The sequence below is a fragment of the Xiphophorus maculatus genome, chromosome 22, assembly GCF_002775205.1.
Source record: "Xiphophorus maculatus strain JP 163 A chromosome 22, X_maculatus-5.0-male, whole genome shotgun sequence".
Taxonomy (NCBI): domain Eukaryota; kingdom Metazoa; phylum Chordata; class Actinopteri; order Cyprinodontiformes; family Poeciliidae; genus Xiphophorus; species Xiphophorus maculatus.
In genome coordinates, this window is record NC_036464.1 from 12,594,683 (window position 1) to 12,613,451 (window position 18,769).

The 18,769-nt window shown below is 38.8% G+C and overlaps 5 protein-coding genes across 11 annotated transcripts; 2 read left to right on the top strand and 3 right to left on the bottom strand.

Annotated features, from left to right (window-relative positions):
• Positions 1-1,668: 1,668 nt before the first annotated feature.
• LOC102221683 (sphingomyelin synthase-related protein 1-like) lies at positions 1,669-7,472 on the bottom strand. Of its 3 annotated transcripts, none has more exons than XM_023327970.1 (6): positions 7,336-7,472; positions 4,665-5,294; positions 4,411-4,506; positions 4,204-4,321; positions 3,931-4,081; positions 1,669-3,384 (listed from the first exon to the last, which is right to left on the bottom strand). In XM_023327970.1, the coding sequence occupies exons 2-6, from the start codon at positions 5,288-5,290 to the stop codon at positions 3,080-3,082; spliced, it is 1,296 nt and encodes a 431-aa protein (XP_023183738.1). In that variant the 5' UTR covers positions 5,291-5,294; positions 7,336-7,472; the 3' UTR covers positions 1,669-3,079. The 3 variants fall into 3 exon arrangements, with proteins under 3 accessions (XP_023183738.1, XP_014329128.1, XP_023183737.1); XM_014473642.2 differs by having other exon boundaries at positions 4,665-5,291; positions 6,957-7,472; XM_023327969.1 differs by having other exon boundaries at positions 6,957-7,471.
• Positions 7,473-7,740: 268 nt separating this feature from the next.
• LOC102224522 (dual specificity protein phosphatase 13-like) lies at positions 7,741-9,985 on the top strand. The gene is made up of 3 exons (XM_005811898.3): positions 7,741-8,033; positions 9,151-9,365; positions 9,447-9,985. The coding sequence occupies exons 1-3, from the start codon at positions 7,840-7,842 to the stop codon at positions 9,647-9,649; spliced, it is 612 nt and encodes a 203-aa protein (XP_005811955.2). The 5' UTR covers positions 7,741-7,839; the 3' UTR covers positions 9,650-9,985.
• A 144-nt stretch (positions 9,986-10,129) lies between these two features.
• LOC102224778 (dual specificity protein phosphatase 13-like) lies at positions 10,130-11,948 on the top strand. The gene is made up of 3 exons (XM_005811899.2): positions 10,130-10,500; positions 10,886-11,103; positions 11,198-11,948. Exons 1-3 carry the CDS (start codon positions 10,295-10,297, stop codon positions 11,407-11,409), a joined length of 636 nt encoding a protein of 211 aa, XP_005811956.2. The 5' UTR covers positions 10,130-10,294; the 3' UTR covers positions 11,410-11,948.
• Positions 11,949-12,713: 765 nt separating this feature from the next.
• On the bottom strand, positions 12,714-15,097 carry LOC102225047 (dual specificity phosphatase DUPD1-like). 2 transcript variants are annotated; one of them, XM_005811900.2, is made up of 4 exons: positions 15,009-15,097; positions 13,683-13,868; positions 13,346-13,569; positions 12,714-13,226 (listed from the first exon to the last, which is right to left on the bottom strand). In XM_005811900.2, exons 2-4 carry the CDS (start codon positions 13,841-13,843, stop codon positions 12,985-12,987), a joined length of 627 nt encoding a protein of 208 aa, XP_005811957.2. In that variant the 5' UTR covers positions 13,844-13,868; positions 15,009-15,097; the 3' UTR covers positions 12,714-12,984. The 2 variants fall into 2 exon arrangements, with proteins under 2 accessions (XP_005811957.2, XP_023182832.1); XM_023327064.1 differs by having other exon boundaries at positions 14,647-15,009.
• Positions 15,098-15,309: 212 nt separating this feature from the next.
• On the bottom strand, positions 15,310-18,410 carry LOC102225566 (dual specificity protein phosphatase 13-like). Of its 4 annotated transcripts, XM_023327060.1 has the most exons (7): positions 18,158-18,410; positions 17,890-18,015; positions 17,565-17,806; positions 16,658-16,874; positions 16,451-16,573; positions 16,158-16,375; positions 15,310-15,795 (listed from the first exon to the last, which is right to left on the bottom strand). In XM_023327060.1, exons 2-7 carry the CDS (start codon positions 18,012-18,014, stop codon positions 15,557-15,559), a joined length of 1,164 nt encoding a protein of 387 aa, XP_023182828.1. In that variant the 5' UTR covers position 18,015; positions 18,158-18,410; the 3' UTR covers positions 15,310-15,556. The 4 variants fall into 4 exon arrangements, with proteins under 4 accessions (XP_023182828.1, XP_023182827.1, XP_023182830.1 ...); XM_023327059.1 differs by having other exon boundaries at positions 17,890-18,410; XM_023327062.1 differs by lacking the exon at positions 17,890-18,015 and having other exon boundaries at positions 15,313-15,795; positions 17,565-17,677.
• Between the last annotated feature and the right edge of the window lie 359 nt (positions 18,411-18,769).

The window sequence follows — 18,769 nt, forward strand, 5'->3', positions numbered from 1 at the left end:
ATACAATGTGAAAAAGTTCAAGTGGTTCGAGTACCTTCAGCAGGCTCTGTGTTTTATCCTCTAATCTTTATGTAGCCTACCTATTTAATTCCCAATCCCAGTAAGTAATCTTTCAGCATAAAAGTGCTACTATTTTTAAATTAAAAAAACTGAAAAACATCCATTATATTTCCACAAATCTTTCAAATACAGACAGGTATGTGATGCCCCCACACAGATGTCTGCGTTTATTATGCATGAACATTATCCGTCTTTACAACAATTATTTTTTCACACATGCACCTGGAGGTAATATCCACTTTAAATCTTACAATTCTGCTCATATGAGAGCCTACTTAATCAACACCTAGATTAAGTAGGTGTTGAGAACGAGATCTGATTTCATGCAATTTGAAGCTTATGTTTGAAATGTTAAGAAGGAACACAATTTTTGTTTTGTGAGGGGTGACAATTGTATTTTAGTAATATTCAGGGAAATATTGTACAAAAGAGAATAAAAGCCTTACATGCTGCTGCAGCTCAAACCCTCCTTGGTGCAGGAGCACTCCATGCACTGACTCTCTCACCCATTTAGACCCAAATCCGCACTCCTTCCCATCTTCATCCACACACCCTGTGTGTAAACAAATTGAACCCATTTCAGAGAAGCAGGTGATGTGTTTGTCTGATAAATCCACAACGGCTGCTAATCCTTTCTCTGTGTTGATTTTTGTGGTGTGGTCTCTAAGTGATGTGAATCTTGCGTTAGGCATCACCAAGAATTCTTGAAGTCCAAGAGCTTATGAAATTTCTATCATGCTCATCCTAAACGCTTGTGAGCAGCCAAACCTTTTGTTTGTATCTCTAAAAACTAAAGCAAACCCTAGCTGGTTTTTCTAAAAGCACTTTGAGTAATGAAGAAAGCTTTCCACCTTCCCAATTCATCCTCTGCACTTTTATTGTTTACACTACTGTCTGTCTCTGCAGGTGGGAAGATATTACTCACCTTTTGGAGGGTTTGTCAAATCTTTCATCACCAACCCCTGGGAGAAGCAGTCAGAGTGACACAGGACAAAAAGACCTAGCAGACCCCAAAACAAGTACATGGAGAGACGTCTGTAGAAAAAACATCTGTGAACAAGGTGTTTTATGGTGTCTGGGGTTTATGAATGAATGGATGAATTCAAATAGTTATAATTGATGTAAAATGTGCCTTTTGTTTCTGTTTGTTTAAAAAAAAACATTACAATTACAAGTGCCTGCAATGTTATGGTTTGTGAAAATGTTATGTTTTATATTGTTACAGCATGTGAAAGAATGCATCGACTCATCGTTTCTTCTGCAACACATAATCTATATTTATTATCTGCAGCACAAAAGTCATAAGCCTTCCCTGACTGAATCAAGCATGATTGTTCTAGCAGTAAAAAATTGCTTCAATAATTTCAAATTGGTTTTACCCACACACAGAATTAATATTTTTAGTTTTACTAGGAGATAAAACATTTCCCCCTTTTTAAAAAGGGCTTACTTCAGCCACAGAACTACCTAAAATAACAGAATAAAAATGATGTTTTTTAATTTTAGTCAGTTTAAAAAACACATTTACACTGTGATTACAATGACACAGTTATGCAATTTTATAACATTTGTATATGAACCACTTAAAAAATGAAACCATAACCAGTCTACAAAAAAGTTTTGTTTATTAATTATTAATAAGAATTACAGCAGCCCTAATTTGTCAAATACATACCATCTTCAGATGAGATCTGATGCAGTCACCAAGAGGTTAGTGTATGAAAGCTGAAAGTTACAATAATGGTTTATTTCATTATGTGTGCAGCCCTGCATTTCTTTAATTCAAATATTTGAACAGTGATTTGTTAGACGTTTGTTTTAAGGTGGGGAACAAGTGCACAGGTTGTGTTAAAATTGCATGTTCAAGACACATTTCTTAGAACGAAGAGACTACATGATGCAACATGCTCTTTTTGGTCATTTACATAAAGACACATGCACATAGCTACAGTGCAAAGAAAGCTGAAGACCAATAAGAAAGTTTTCCTAACCAAAAACTTCATTCATAAGATAAAAGACAAAAAATAAGCCACATTATTGTAAACAAACTTCCAGTCTTTGGTTGACAAAGTGTTTTTTCAACCAAGTAACAAAACAAAAGTCAAGTATTTCTACAATATACGCAAAAGTAAGATAAAAATACAAAACAATAACTGAATCATAAACTTAATTTAACATTTCAAATTGATTATAAGTCAACTATTCACTTTTAATGTAAAATGACAGAAATAAAAATGTCCCTGAAATTGATCTTTTTTTTGTAAAACATGAGGAGGTCAAGTATTTGGTTGCATATTAATAAAAAGGCTATTTTGGTTGCACTTACTAAAGTGCTCTTTGCAGCAAAATGTAAACTTTCAGCGAATTCACTCTTTAAAAAATAACCTGTCACATGCATTACTTTGTATACAAAATTTTACAAATGACCATTGAACTGTAAACATCCAAAAAGTGGAAGTTAATAAAATTGCTACATAGTGTACAATCTTCTAGAAAATGCCAGTATCCTCTGCTTTTATGATATACAAGTCAGTATTATTAATTTATTAAGAGACGTGCAATTTAAATCTGAAAGAACAGCTAAACATGCTGTGAATAACAAAACTCCTCCAACTCAGTCAGAATAGAAATATGCTAATTATGAGGCAACGGTTGGACCAAGTTAGCAGCAATCTGAATCTGAACATTTCAGGTCCGATTGATTAAATGTACTTTGCACAAAAACTGTGCCTTATTTCTGTTTTTTATCCAACTCCATGTCTGTGTTTTAGCTTCCTGTATGCTAAGCTAACTAGCTGCCAGCTCTATTTAGCAGACTGACAGATGTGGTGTAAACAGTCTCACCTTTTTAAAGATTTTTAAAGTACTCAACTTAAACTGCATAGCTGTTCACTTGAACCTGAGAAAAACAACAATTAATTTGCAAAAGAAGAAATGTGAACATAATAATATAACTAACATAAAAAAAATTTTTTTGAGGCACTGCTACAAAAAAAGCTCAATTATCGTTCAAGACTCTTTATCCAATTAGAGTTTTCATGAAGGCTGGTTTACTGAAGGGCCAGTGATACTGGTTAGGAACAGGTCCATTCACATTGCACTCAAAAAAGGAAAACATGGGGAACCAAATGCGAGCCCTGCGACTGTGCTGGAAGGCACGGGTGTTGGCTAATGTGTGGTAGTAGAGGAAGAGGCGTGTGGTGATGTAGAAGGCTATGAAGACATCGATCGAGTAGTGCTCATGGGCCGCCAGGATGAAGAAAATCCCAAATAGGTTCAACACCCAGGAGATGGTATGGATCAAATTCCAGTTTCTCGGTGTGTCTGGAAGTACAAGAAATTAGCAGAACAAATCTGGTAGACGTACGTGCAGGGTTCCTTTACATTTTTATGTGAAATTTCCATAATTTTCCAGACTCAGATTTCTAGAGTAAATGCATTTTTTTTCCCATATTCATGTTATCTTTTTGGATTTTGTGTATTTAAAAGATAAAAAGACAATTTGAGTGTACCTTCAAATTGGTACACTCAGTAAGATATTTTATTAAGGTTAATATCAACATTAAGATTAGTTTGAGTTAATTCTGAGTCTTCTGTTCTTTATCTACTCCATTCCTTATAGTTTATAGTCAGTGTAAAGACTATAAAGTGAGTTCATGTGCTCTGTTCTCCTAGTTTTAGTGAGAATACTGCTGCTAACAGAACTGAGAGCCTGGCATATAATCTGAGATGGTGCTGAAGATATTTGACATAGTCTTGAGATTTCATTAACTGCTCCAACAACAGACACAGGACAAACATTGATCGATGTCTTTGCCTCCATTATTCTTAAGAAACAAGACAGTCATAGCAAACCAAAAAGCAACTTACATTCAGTCACAAAGAAGTTGAGCATTGTGATGACCACAGTGTGGCCGCTGAACATGTAGTCTCCACAGGTTTGGACACCTGTAAGCGTCATCCCAAACCCACTCCATATGGCCAGGGCTCTCTGGATCTTTCCCCAAGTATCACCATAGGACTTGAGGGACAAAAAATACTTTGAGTCACACAGTTAACTCATGATTGTTGTTACCAGCTACTTACTCAAGGATAAAAACATAGCAACTCTGTTGTTTACAGTAACACTTCTGTTTAACCCACCAGGCTGGCACATTTCAGGTGCTGCCCAGGCACAGAGAGCGAGGTGACAAACATGGTGCAACAGCGAAGCAAAAACACTGTTCCCATCAGAGAACACAGCCGTCTGAGGAGAATTGACCTGAATTACAGACAGAGTGAAAGCTTGTATCAAAACTCATGGCACAATGAGCAGAGTGCTCATTATTGGATTATTGGAAAAGGGAATACCTGTGCTTGTGAAGGAGCAGGATCAACAAAAACATGTAACACAAGATAAGGCCACAAGCTTCAGCCATCACAAACGCCCAAGGGATTCTGGGTACACTGTGAAAGAAGGAAAATATGTATATCAGTCTGTAGATTAGGAGAAAGTGTTTGCAAACTAAGGAGATAAAGTTGCAGAACAAGTATTGAAATCCTCGTGTGGACTTTCACTGATGTTAACATTGAAAAACACGCAAGTTAAACAGGTCGGTTCATACCTGTCCAGGAATATATCAGGAAGAGGCGGGTAAGTCCTCATGTCAGGGACACGCTCATGCACAATAACCATGACGAAAGAGGTCAGTCCACACACTAAGAATACATATACAGAACTAATGACCGTCTTCCAGACCTCAGGATCCAATCTGCCCACCATTGGCTGTCGAAACCTCCCACTGGAGTGTGTTTGACATAACGCTGCCCCAGGCGCACACTTAAGACTGCTACCATTCCTCAGCCGCAGCTCCATCCCATTGCACAAATGATCTCCTCCATTACATCCACTTCTTTCAGCTCCATCACAGCTCCACTCAGCCCTCGGAGCGCCCAGCGAGAGTCCAGCAGAGTTAGCATCTGGAGGCCACAGACCTAGCTCCTCCAGCTCAGCTTTATTCTCCCTCTGGAGGCGGCGGAGGGCTACACTCAGTTGTTTGATGTGTCCCAGCACGGTGAGGCTAAGGGGAGGATCCCGCAGGTCGGCTTCAGTCAGAGCCAGCAGACTGACGCCATCGATGCGGTGCTGCGAACACAACAAGTCCACGTACTGTCTGAAACCTTCGTCCTGCAGCCACTGGGCCACTTGGCTACTGCTCCAGGCACTCACACGGCCATTTAACTCTGACATCCTGCTGCACACAGAAACACAAAACATCATGAATGCCTGTTTTCATCTGAAATAGTAAGTTCACTGACTTACAGTGAATTTACAGGTATCATTTTTTCTAAAATTTGTTGCAGCAAAGCCACAACGTCATTTTATGCAAGTCTTATATCATAGACCAAAAGAAAATAAAGAATATTTTTTCATATAGCACAAATAAGTCAAAGAGTTAAAAAAAAACAAAAAAAACCTGAAGTATGGAATGTGTTTGTATTCACATTCACAAAAGCAAGTGTTTTAAATGATCCTTCCTCCCAACTTCCATTCTCCTCTTAATTAATCTTGACTACTATTTGATAATTTTGGGGAGAAGATTTAGTTTTCTTATATTTCCTACAACATCTATTTATTCATTTGTTCCGGGCGGTTTACACCACCACTGAACAGTACCTTGTATTATAAGTATGCGCATGAAGCAGTAGAAGGTTAAACCAAAACAAACAATTGTCCTCTATATTCTACAGCTGTTGGTTTAGCGTTTAAAGAAAATAAATGAACATATAACTTGGAGAAACACAGCAAGAGGTGCAAACTATGCAAATCTTCAGATAGAAACAAAGTAAGTGACCTTCTGTACTGCACAAAGACTCAACATTGATTAATTAGCTATGGTGCTTCAGCTCTTTTCCCCCCCAGTTTTCACTCTTTGACCTTTTTGATAAGCTTGCAATGATGTTACTCCAAAGGTCTGCAACTCTGCACCAACGTGACTGGAGTTGTGTCAACTTTGTAAAATAAATGATAGCATTCATGCTCAGGAGACATTTGACTGGCTTGAAAACACTACCACATTTTGCAACATAGAATCCATGACATGGCACAAGCATTTAAGACATTTAAGACACACTTTATCTAATCTGGTGATACACTTTGGGTCACTGTCCACTTGGAATATTTTACTTATTGGTTGATGCCTTGAGACAGTGTTCCAATTTTCAGCATGTCTTTTGCTCATGATGCTTTCTGTCTTTATGAAGTTCACTATACCACCACCAAGTGGTAGTAGGTTTTATCTCATTTTTTTAGACGAGGAAAAAAATAATAAAATAAAATAACAAAGCCAGATCTGACAAGTAACCATAAAATCAGGAAAAACCTGATAGGTGCTTTTCCAATTATTTGGTTGCACCCTTATTTCCATTTATGTTTTAAGATGTATCCACACCCTTTGATCCTTATTGAATAGAACAAACAACTGAGAAATACCACAAAACCTAAGTTCAATGTTCACATATTATTGAAAGTGTTGGAATAATGTTGACATCCTAGTTCTATAAATATAGAACTAGAACTAGCGGTAATCAGAAAAAAAACAAGAACTATAAGTAACACTAAAATGATAAGGTTAGATTATCATAAAGGCATTTTAGAGAATCTTCCCAGTACAACAGTTTCGCCCACTATGACATCATTCTACTAATAGCGGCCATACTGGTTCAAACATGAGAAATGTTGGTTCAAGCTGCTACTGAAACCTCCCTGTTCCCAACATACATTATTTTATTTTACAACACACTAAATGCAAATCATCTGCCATTCACTGTCACCAGTGAACTACAGAGCAAGTAATGAAACCAGCAAGCAGGCCAAAGAGTGCTACATATTTATATGTGAAACTTAAACAACTCACCAGCACAGCTCCTGCTCTGCTCCTAAAAGAGAAATCGCTTCTTTTTTATGTAGGCTCCAGTGTTTGTTGGCATCTTCTGTGGCCGAGGCTTTACTTGGGATGAATAAGTGCCATGTCAGCACATTTGGTCAGCTTACACTGAGTCACAGGGAGCAGTGACACCCAACTGGGACAGAGAAAGCTCCCAGTGTGTTTCAGACAAAGACAGCTCGACAAAGGGCTCACAGTGTCCCCAGAGCAGACACACAAAGAGATATTATTTTAGAGACCAAAAATGGGGGCGAATATACTGAGCTGAGAAGAAATAGGTCACATAAGACATAGAATGTTGTTCTAAACTTCCTGTAAAAAAAATAATTTCAAATCAATGTTAGCCTACCTTGTCAAAGAGGCCAAGTGTCACAGTGGTACTGGACGTCTCAGATACACTTTCTGCCTGTTTCTCCACTCCCAGGATTGTGTCATGGTCAACATGTTTCAGACAGCTAGGCAACACCAAACAGGAAGACTCTACTAACAAACAACATCAGCAAAGAAGAGCTCCTTGCCTCATGCAGACATGCAGCTGGGAATATACTGACATCTGCAGGCCAGTCCTAGGTAAAGCAAGGATCTGATTACAGGCAATGTTACACCAGATAAGTAAAAAAAAAAAAGAAGAAACAAAATTATGACGTTGTTTGGCTGATTTACAAGAACTATAAAGTGGCTTTTAAAGACCGACATGCTTGCAAACATGTCTACAAATGACAGAGTGTTTTTACCAGTCTGTGCTAAAGTGCACCACCTGTTTGTGGCAGTCCCCTCCACTGGTAGAGTGCAGGGGAAGGTCATTTCCTCTTCAGGAAAACTACAGAGTGGTGTAAGCACTTAAAACACAGAAATGTCAGGTGTTGTAATGGGGGAGAAATGTGTTACAGAGGACTCAAAGCGGACAGATACAAAGGAGCAGGAAGAACACATGTGCAGCACAGGTGAGACTCCAACTCTTCAGGAGCTTGAGGAGATTTTACATTCAGCTCCTCGCTCTTGTCACCATGTAGATGAGGTGTGGCCAAGTCTTTTTCTGGGAGACATGTGAGTATCCTGCTCTGCAGTTAGCTTGACATAGTTACATACACTAATATTGTGCATTTGAAATGTATTCATATGTTGAATGAAAATACAAAATGCAAAAAGTAAATGTGAATGCAAAAATTTTTTTTTTCATACATGGGGGTGTGTGTGAATGCATCCCCATTATGTCACATTACAACCACAAACTTTTTATTTGGGTTTATATAGCACAATGACAAAAAATAATTTCAGTGACTGCTGAGTAAGGACAGAGGAGCTGCAGAGCTCCATAGCTCAGGTGGTATAATATGTCAACAAGTTGACCATTTGTTATGAAGTCCATAAATCTAGCCACAAGAATCCTCATTGTGAAACATAGTGGTGGCAGCATCATGATGTGGCCTTAATTTTCAGTAGTGATAGAAAGGCTGAACAGAGTTGATGGGAAGATGGACAGAGCTAAATTAGGGACAATCCTAGAAGAAAGGCTGTTAGAGGCTAGAATATATGTGAGACTTTGGTGGAGGTTCAATTTCCTGTGGTATCAACTCTAAACATACACCCAGAGAAAAAAATGTATGGTTTAGATCAAATTTTGAAGTATCTGGTTTGACTCCAGACATAAATTCAACTGAGAAACTGTGGCAAGAATTGAAAACCGATGATCACTTTATCTGACCAAACTCTGGCAGTTCAGCAAAGAGGAATAGTCCAGTTCTCAATGCCATGTCTAATAATAAATAATGTATTTATTTTATTATATATAAAATTACATAGATATTTTTGACAATATTGAATGGCAAAATTGGGACCAGTTTCAAGGAGAAACAGTCATCTCAATTTACTGGGATTATTTGAGGAAAGTGGCATATTAAATTATTAAAACATGTTATATGTATATGTATATATAGAGAGACTAAAAGGGAGAATAATTCATTTTTATGAATCTATTTTTGCATTTTAAATGGTAAAAAAAAAAGAAAACCATATATCTTTTCCCCTTGACTTTACAACCATGTGTTGTGCTTGTCTATTACATACAATTTCCTCAAAAATCTTGATGTTAAAAGGAGTATGAATAATTTTGCAAAGTATTATGTGATGCTTGTCAAATCAACATATTTTACTCTTGTTTCAGGTTTATGTCTCATGATAAGTTTGGACTCTGGCAGCTGGGAATTACTCATGTGCTGAACGCTTCCCACGGGAAACTCTGCTGCAAAGGCACTGATGATTTCTATGGAACCACAGTGAAGTATTACGGCGTGCCCGCCAACGACCTGCCGACTTTTGACCTCTCACCTTTTTTCCACCCCGCTGCAGAGTTTATTCACCTGGCTTTATCATCAGGAGGTAGAGCTGACATGCTTTGACAAATTACAACAAGTGACAAACAAGTGGAGTTTCATATTTATGTTTTTTTATGGTTTTCAGGGAAGATTTTTGTCCACTGTGCTGTGGGAGTGAGCCGCTCGGCTGCGCTGATTTTGGCCTACCTGATGATCCATCATGGCTTCAGTCTTCGCTCTTCAATTCGCTGTGTGCAACAGAAGCGTTGGATTTTCCCTAATAGGGGATTTCTACGACAGCTTGTAGACCTTGAGCAAACACTGATGTCAAAAGACAAAATGAGCTGAAATGAACATTTCGTTTATTAGTTGGTTAAATTGGTTATGCTTGTTTCCTGTTGTCGTTATTGTGTATGGATGAGTTGGGCCAAATACAGGCAGGAGGCAGGCAGGATCACTGTTATTGGATTTTTACTAGATGAACAAAAGGACTTACAACAAACAGCAATAAGTATGGAGCAAAACACCAAGGAAAACAGCAAAAAGAGGATCTGACAAGGAGTGACTGAATAGAGGGGCTCTAATGCATGAGGAGGATGATTATTAGAAAGCATAACAGGAGAGGGTAATGACTGGGGGAGAAACAGCTGAGGGAACGAAAAGGAGCAGGTGTCTAAACAACAGAGATAATCCACAAACAGAATATGAACACAGAAAACATACAACCTAAAATACAAATGCTGCTATCATTCCACTAGAATCATTTTCTGCATTTGTGACCTACACTACTCAACTGCGTTCCTCCTCCCCTATCTGTTTTTACCCTTGTGTCAAGAGAGAGAAAAAGAGCGAGAGAATCACATGTGAACAGACTAATCAATCCACCAGCAACATTAAATAACTCCTAACGTCCCGCCAGCAAGAGCACATTGAAAACACCGGGCTAATTTTGGAGCGGGGCTGAGCGCCACTCAATAAATCAACCAGCTGCTCATGCCTCTCAGAGGCAGTGGGCTGTGGCATCAGGGGGCAGCGCAGGCGTCTGCTCAGAGCCGGATTCTGCACGCAGGAAGAATGTCGAGGAACGGCCAGCGACAGAACCTGGTGGTCATCAAGGAACTTGAGCTCATCTTGGACTCCTGCACGCTGGAACTCACACCTGTGGATGAAGTCTGGCCCAACTTGTACATAGGAAATGTGTGAGTATGCTGTGTATGAAAGCAGAAACAATATAATATCAAGCTGTTTAATTAAATTTCTATCATTTTTCTATTGTCTAATTTGATGGAGAACCGTTACTAATCTAGAATATGGAAGATTTGAACAGGTCTATGATTTATAGCACACGTCAAAGGAAAAATAATTGCCATTATTAATAACCAACACAATCAGTTATTACAAGGCCTATCAGCTCTTATAAACACTGAAATTATATATTATCTTGAACCTGTCAAAAATGTGTGTTCATATTGTCAGTATATAACATTTATTCAATGCTTACATAGTTGTCTGTGCTGCTAAACTGTGATTATTTGGTATATTCCTACAGTTTTGTTTTATATATGTTCTCTTTGTGATTCTTAGGGCTGTTGCACAGAACAAAAGGAGATTACATAAGCTTAGCATCACTCATGTTCTGAACGCAGCACACTCCAAGCAGGGCAGCATCGGTGACCAGAGCTTTTATGGGAACACGTGTGTTTACTTTGGCATCCCAGCGGAAGACTCAGACCACTTTGACCTCAGCCAATACTTTAAATCTGCTACTGACTTCATTCATAAAGGCCTGAAAAGCAAAGATGGTACATTCATTATTTTACAAATATATTAAGCAAAATTAAGTTTTTATTTCATTTTCCCTCATGTTTTTTTATTTATTATTATTCTTTTCCACAGGGAATGTGTTAGTCCACTGCATCATGGGTGTGAGTCGATCAGCCACTTTGGTCCTGGCCTACCTCATGCTGAGGCATCGTTTTTCACTAAGAGATGCTCTGAGACAGGTTGTCAAAAAACGGGCCATTTATCCCAACCGGAACTTCCTGACACTTCTCCTGAAGCTGGACGAAGAGCTGACTCAAAAAAGGACGCTGTGCCCTGTTCTCTGACGTCGCTCTCTCCGTTTTAATCAGTCCTTGGTTTCTCATGAGCTCAGCGTGCTGCACTCCAACGAAATCACTTTATAGAGGGGCTGTAAATAGTGTATTTGTGTAAACCATAGGAAAACATTTAGAGTCTCTATTCTATTTTATTTTTTCTTTATTTTTGCACTTTATGAATATGTCGTTGTAATTTCTAGGTCCCACAACATGTTATATGTAATTACTGTTCATGTCTGTCAACCCAAATATTCTTATCTATTTCTATGTTAATCACTGAACTCCAAAATTAAAAGAAAAGTATCACCACACCAAGATGCTAATAACTATTGATTAATCAGCTTGAACATGTATTTCTGTGTGCTCTACTTTACATCTCGGACCAAATAGATAACGCTGCCTTAATTTATGAATTGAACGCCCTTCTTATGTTAAATTATTGTTTGTTTCTCATTTATTCAGCTGTTCCTTTGTTCTTTGATGCAGTAAAATACCTTTTAATGAATCCCAATGGCAAAATGAACAAATAAAATAGATTTTACAATTAACTTTTAGTTGCGATTCTTTGTGAACTTTATATGTTATTTCATTACCTTTTGTAATGAAATAATAAATAAATGCAAATGCAAACAGAAGAGAGCATTATGATGAGGTGAATTTTAATGAAAACCTGAGGAGTATACTAACACAAGTAACAGGATACATAAAGACATAAACCCCAAAGAGGTAACTGGCAAGACAGGAGGAGGGAAAAAAGGAAGATCTAACAAAGATGGGAACACTGGGTAAGTGTTTGCTAGGGAGAAGGTTCCTGGTGTGAAAACAGATAATTGGTTACTAACACATAGCTATTTTGAGGAGAAGCAGAAAGCTTAGATGAAAAGATGAATGCTAACCACAGGGGAGAATCACAGGGAAAATTACTCATAAAAATGAATGAAAAAAATCCCAGAAACCTATGGAATGATAAAGGAGCAGACAGGTAAATACAAAATGCAGGGATATCTTAAAACAGGAAAACCAATACACAGACTCACCCAAAACTGAACTCAAAACCATATAAGATTAGGTAATGTTAAGCTTTTGGAATGATTAGCCCACGGCTTCGACCTCAACTTTGATAAAAATGGCTTTTGATTTATGCATGCAAAGCAGGTGAGTGCAAGAAAATCAACAGATGTACAGTACAGACCAAAAGTTTGGACACAACTGTGTGTCCAAACTTTTGGTCACACAGTTGTGACCAAACAGTTGTGACCAAACACCTTCTCATTGAATTCAATGAGAAGGTGTGTCCAAACCTTTGGTCTGTATTGAGTACAGACCAAAAGTTTGGACACACAGTTGTGTCCAAACTTTTGGTCTGTACTGTATATGAACTGAGCTAATCGTAATAAGAAATGTAGTCCGATAAGAAGTCAAGGTAATCCAAGATGCCACAAAATGCCCTTTTCAGAGGTTCAGTTTGTAGTCCCTTAAGTCGTTAGATTGATCCTGTGTGGATTTGAAAAAATCCACAATAAAAAATATACACTTATGTTCAAATCAGGCTACATCACAGAGAGAATAAATTACAGAGGTATATTATGTTGTTTTTTTGACTTCTTGGTTTTCCACGTGTCTTTTCTGTCTCAGCTTGTCCTCTTGCAGCGTGATGTCCAGTGCTCTGAGCTGTTTCAGGAAGCCGTGATTAGGCAGGATGCAGCGTTTCTGCTGCACATGCTCAATAGCTTCCACTACAGTTAAGCTGTGCTTCATCATCAGGTATGCCAAGACCAAAGTGGCTGACCTGCTTCGGCCCATCACACAGTGAACCAGCACTTTGTCTGAAAACCCCCCCCAAAAAACACATGCACACATTAGACCAAAGAACAAACTACGAGAACCTTCCTCCATGGTTAAGCTTATATGCAATAATTTCTGTATATCAGACTCCATTACTCACTCTGTGGTTGGCTGAGGGCCTTGTAGATAAATTCTGCTGCAGGGAGGAAGTACTGGGAAATGTTGAATGTGGGTTTATCATCAGCTTCCACACCAAGATACTGGATGTTCAGGTCCTTGTAGTAATTAGCACCAGTCAGCACATTGTTCCACTTTCCTTCTGCTGCATTCAGGACATGAGTGACACCCAGCTCCTTAAGCTCAGGACGCTCGAGAGCTGTCTTCCTGTTTTCATGCAACATATCCAATAGGTAGCTTTCAGCACAAACCTTGTATTTATTTACACAATTAATAGCATGAGTGCATCCATACAAACAAAGCTGTCTGAGTTAACTCACTCATCTCCAATGTAAATTCTTGGCCAGACCTGGTTGACATGGATGTATGGAGCTGTGGTGCCTGTCCAGAAGAGCTGCTCCAGGTCTAATGTACCTGGTGTGATGTAATCACTGTCGGGGTCTACCTGCACTGCTGCATATGGATTCCTCTTAGATGTCATTGCACACGAGGTAATTTTTCACCTCCTTACACATCGCCGTGATAAAAGAAATATTATGCACATTAAACACACGGTATGATCTTTAAAATATATAAAAAAGATTGGATTCAAATTATATTTAAACATAAAACATAACCGTCATAAAACTCATGCACAAATTCAACAAATATAAATGATCTTGAAAGGCTGATTTTTTTTAAAGGTTTTCTTCTGGGGTTCGTGGCCTTTATTTAATGATGGCCAGACAGGAAAGCGGGTTGTGAGAGAGGGGCAAAGGTCAACAGGCTGGGAACCAAACCCGTGACAGCAGACCGCAGATTTCTAACAGCTTGACCTTGATCTTTTTACAGTAGATTCTTTACACATTTTACTTTAAAAAGCATAATTATTCTGTTTACACTTAATTGTGAAGTCAAAGGGAAAGGATACATAGTTTTAAGATGTTTTTACCACTACCAATCTGAAAATTATGGCAAGCATTTGCATTCTACACCATTTCCTCTGATATTCCTGCATTACGAAGCCATAAATAAATCCTGTGCAACAATCTGTTATATAATCAATAGAGTGCACCAAAATGTAATTCAGTACAAATGCAGCTCCTCTCTGAAGACCTTAGATGTTTGTTGGAGAACCTTAGTAAACAAACAACTTTGTGAAGAAACGCAGCAGTTGTAAAGAACTTTAAAGCAGTTAACATATAGAACAATATGCCATGCTTTGAACATTTCACAGAGCCCAGTGTCTATCCTGTTTTATGTGCATTTCTGCCCCAGTACACCTGAATGAAATGAATGCATTACCTCCTCCGTGTGCCATTAAAGATGGCAGCAGAAGGACACCTAAAACATGCAGCACAGTGGGCCCTGAGAACAAGAGTTCAGAAATATGAATTTACATCAAATCACATTCATGTATTAGAATGACTCAGACAATGTCCAGAGCTCAATCCAACTAAAAATCAGTGGCAAGACATGCAGTTGGAAATGCACTTTGTAAAATGCAGGTTTTACAAAGTGTTGGCTCAGGGAGCCTGAATAGAAATACACACCAGATTTTGTGTATTGTATTGTTCATCTTTGAATCACTAAATGACAAGGAAAGCTGGACTCAGATTACTCTGATGCATTAAATAGATACAAACAAATAAAGATAAAATACTCACCCTATTTAAATCTGTCACTAAGCAGGAAGCAGACCACCTTCCCTTATTAAACACATGCAATGAACATGTGAGTGAGAATATGAACAAAGATCTGCCAACACAGAAAGACTAAAGACACTGACAAGGATCTGGACCCAGATGTCTATTTTTAGACAGTTGGGCCATAAAATCTGATCTGGACAACATGGCATATACACACACATACACACACACCCACACCCACACACACACCCCCGCACACACACACACACACACACACGCACACACAAATAGTCCAAGCAGACAAATGATTTTTGCAGTTCTTTTTCACTGTTCAAGTCTTTTATTATAACACCGTAACTGAATCAACAGGGTGAAGCAACACAATTATTAAAACAATGTTGAAGTCAAGAATGTATGACCAGATGTGGATCAATAAACATTTGTTGACAATTGTTTGTGGAGAAAAACATTAAGCGTTCAGTAGGTACATCTTTGTAAACTGGTTTAGAACTGGGACATCCCATAAAACCAATTTGTCAAAGGGGAGACATTCCAGTAACACCTTATTACAGAGAAACAGGTTTTCCTTCGTTACTGTCCTCAGCGATCTGTTTGCTCTGTGTACGAAGGCTCAACTCCAGCTTTCTGAGTTGTTCCAGAAATCCTGAGTTGGGTCCGATGTCTCGGCACAGACGGACAGCCATGATGGCCTCCACTAACGTCAGGCTCTGGTGGATCATCAGATAGGCCAAAACCAACGCGCCAGAGCGGCTCACACCCATGGCACAGTGAACAAGAACTTTCCCTGAAAGAAACTTTATTTAGTATACTCATTTCCAGTAAGAAAAGCATGTTTGCCGTACACAAAGGTATTATTTGTGATTTCAAGAATCAGGAAATATAAATATTTCTTTATTTAGGCAGAATGAATAATCTTTTCCATACTTATTCTTGCTTCCGGTAAAGATGCATAAATATTTTCATCGGGTTTTAGAAGGTTTTGTGACTTGTTAACTACAATTTGTGGTGATTGGTCAAATGTTTTGGGTCATTATTTGAAAGATCCAACTCATTATCTGTTTTCTGGCTAAGTCCACCTATTTATTTATTTTTTTTATTACAAATGTCCAGGTATTTGAATGGATTGTGATAGATTGTCTCACTGACCATTTTCCTTCAAGGCGCGGTCTATGAACTGTGCAGCAGAGTTGAAAAATGGCTGGAGATTGAACTCTGGATGGTCTGCAGCCTCAACGCCATGGTACACGACTTCAATATCAGTGTAAAACTTCTGACCGGTGTTGATCCGATGTTGACCTGCTGCCGCGTTCAGCACATGAGTAACACCCAGAGATGACAGTCTGGTTTTATCTCGAGCAACAGACCTTCAGACACAAGTCACACACAAAGTGTTTTACTCTATATATTTCTCCCACATTACAAAAGACTTAACTACTCACTCATCTCCAATGTAGAGTTTTGGCCACACTTCATTGACAGAGCTCACTGGCTTCCTGTTGGTCCAGAGAATTTCCCTCAGCTCTGTCAGGGATGGTGTTTCTCCCTGCTTTGCTAAATGACCTCTGGAGCAACACAGATGCATGTCTGCCCTGGTGCCTTATTGGGTTAATGCTAGTTTCTTAAATTGTGTACGAGTGTGCTTTTACAATGCCTGGGCCTGTCTTTTTCTTCTCCTCTCCCTCTCTAGGCTCATATCAAGGCAACGCAGCTGCAGCAAGAAGCCTGGGTTGGGACAGATGTCTCTGTGTGGCCTTACGGCGGCCACAGCCTCCTGCAGCCGCAGGCCCTCAGTGATCATCAGGAAGGCCAACACTAGGGTTGCAGAACGGCTCACTCCCATCAGACAGTGTACAAACACCCTTCCTGGGACACAAATGTTATTTATTACCTTCAACTTATTCATATGTACACATAAACATCAGTAACATAGGATCTCAAGCGTGTAGAAAACCCAAATTGAACTGGCAGGTTTGTAAAAAATTAGACCACGATCGTTATTTCAAAACTTTTTGCAGCTTCTGTGATATTTATCATTTTTAGTTTAACTGAAAACAAATGTAAAAAAAAAAAAAAAGAGAAACAAAAAAGCTGCCACACCCTTGTTGCATGAATGTACACAACCTTAAAGTATGACTAACAATGTTTGTTTGCATTTGGTCTTCCTGTGTAGGATTGTTTTCAACTCTCCAAATCTCAGTTTGGTAGTATTTGCTTGTACCAAACTTTGGATAGACCAAATGTGCATGTATACATGGAACTTTTTACCGTTATTCTGGCGTCTGTTCAATCAAATGCTTTTGGTCTTCTGTGGCTTTGGATTATGGAACCTACAGTGTTTCAATAAAATGTTTGTTTAAAGGTTGGAACACATATGCAACTGGGTTATTTTTACATTTACCCACTAACCAATTGATTGTTTGATTGACTGTGTTTGTGAAACAAGCACTGAAATAAAGTAAGCAAAGTAAGATGGGTTTTAGATAAAGTAAGCTGGGTTTTACATAAAGTAAGCTGGGTTTTACACACTGTTCAACTCTCAGAATGCTGACTTGCCTCCCATTGCCAGTGCAGCTCTGATGTATCGTGCTGTTGGATAGAAGTAAGGACTGAGGATGAAGTTTGTTGCGTCATCAGCCTCCACCCCATAATAATCCACATTCATGTCTCTGTAGAAACGTGGGCCAGTGTTAACATAAAAGCAGGGACCATTGCCTGGGGTTGGAGGCCCATGAGCAGCATTTACGATGTGGGTAATACCCAGACCGTGAAGAGCTCCTTTGTCACGTGCTGCCACCCTGAAACATGATCACAGGTCTGTGGTAAGGATGCAGGATGTTACTTTACACATGTCCATGCATGTTAATAGGGGTCAGCCTACTCGTTGCCTATATAAACATTAGGCCAGACTTGATTGACATGACCAGTTGGGCGTCTGTCTGCCAGTAAGAACTCCTGTAGTTCAGAGACAGAGGGAGGTTCATACGGGGGATCCCTAAGAGACATACTGTACAGACATACAAATACAATGAGCACCATCTTTGAGTACATTCTGTACAAGTCAGTATGTATTAAACTTAGCCAGACATGACAAAAACCTAAAGCCACCCCCGTCCAATGTGTTTGCAATATAAATCACTCAGGCTTACCTTGGATTATTGCAGTAAAAACATTTCTCCTTCAGTTCTCGCTTCTTCTTCTGCAGCTTCGTTCCTTTTATAACTCAGTAATCATACACTCACTGATGACAAACACGCTGCAATACAAGTACAACACACTACAACTAAAACACGTTTAAGCTACACGTCCAAGCTCTCAGTCATGTGGACAGCTTTGTAGAGAGATCTGAACTTTAACATCAGGTTGTGTATTTTCATACTGACCTCAGGCTGTATTGGACATCTGAGCTCTGCTTGTGTCAGTGGACGTGTTGCTTTGAGACCAGACACTATCAAATCATTAATACTCTGGTTTTTTTGTTGTTGTTTTGTTGGGTTTTCAGAATTATGTAAATGAATGTTAAGTTTCTCCTTGCTTTTCTTTCCCATAGTAAGTCATTGAGGTTATATCTTAGTTACGCATTTCATCTAACATTTACTTTTTATAAATGTAACCTTCATATTGTGAATGGAATTACTATCCACTTTAGTTTAACATTATGATGTTTTCCATATGAAGACATTTTGTTTTATTGGAAATGTACTTAAAAATTTATTAATTAGCTTTGGCAGAGACTGGCTTCCTTTCTGATACATACAAAA

Excerpts from the sequence above, each read along its gene's own strand:
- LOC102221683 (XM_023327970.1), bottom strand. The coding sequence starts at position 5,290 with ATGTCAGAGTTAAATGGCCGTGTGAGTGCCTGGAGCAGTAGCCAAGTG. Across the intron at positions 4,507-4,664 it reads CCTGATATATTCCTGGACAG|TGTACCCAGAATCCCTTGGG; the intron begins GTATGAACCGAC and ends CTTCTTTCACAG. Across the intron at positions 4,322-4,410 it reads CTGCTCCTTCACAAGCACAG|GTCAATTCTCCTCAGACGGC; the intron begins GTATTCCCTTTT and ends TCTGTAATTCAG.
- LOC102224522 (XM_005811898.3), top strand. The coding sequence starts at position 7,840 with ATGTCAGGTGTTGTAATGGGGGAGAAATGTGTTACAGAGGACTCAAAG. Across the intron at positions 8,034-9,150 it reads AGTCTTTTTCTGGGAGACAT|GTTTATGTCTCATGATAAGT; the intron begins GTGAGTATCCTG and ends CTCTTGTTTCAG. Across the intron at positions 9,366-9,446 it reads CCTGGCTTTATCATCAGGAG|GGAAGATTTTTGTCCACTGT; the intron begins GTAGAGCTGACA and ends TATGGTTTTCAG.
- LOC102224778 (XM_005811899.2), top strand. The coding sequence starts at position 10,295 with ATGCCTCTCAGAGGCAGTGGGCTGTGGCATCAGGGGGCAGCGCAGGCG. Across the intron at positions 10,501-10,885 it reads AACTTGTACATAGGAAATGT|GGCTGTTGCACAGAACAAAA; the intron begins GTGAGTATGCTG and ends TGTGATTCTTAG. Across the intron at positions 11,104-11,197 it reads AGGCCTGAAAAGCAAAGATG|GGAATGTGTTAGTCCACTGC; the intron begins GTACATTCATTA and ends TCTTTTCCACAG.
- LOC102225047 (XM_005811900.2), bottom strand. The coding sequence starts at position 13,843 with ATGACATCTAAGAGGAATCCATATGCAGCAGTGCAGGTAGACCCCGAC. Across the intron at positions 13,570-13,682 it reads AGAATTTACATTGGAGATGA|GAAGACAGCTCTCGAGCGTC; the intron begins GTGAGTTAACTC and ends GCATGAAAACAG. Across the intron at positions 13,227-13,345 it reads GGCCCTCAGCCAACCACAGA|ACAAAGTGCTGGTTCACTGT; the intron begins GTGAGTAATGGA and ends GGGGGTTTTCAG.
- LOC102225566 (XM_023327059.1), bottom strand. The coding sequence starts at position 18,059 with ATGTACTCAAAGATGGTGCTCATTGTATTTGTATGTCTGTACAGTATG. Across the intron at positions 16,574-16,657 it reads AAAAGACAGGCCCAGGCATT|AGGTCATTTAGCAAAGCAGG; the intron begins GTAAAAGCACAC and ends GTGTTGCTCCAG. Across the intron at positions 15,796-16,157 it reads CCGCGCCTTGAAGGAAAATG|GGAAAGTTCTTGTTCACTGT; the intron begins GTCAGTGAGACA and ends AGTTTCTTTCAG.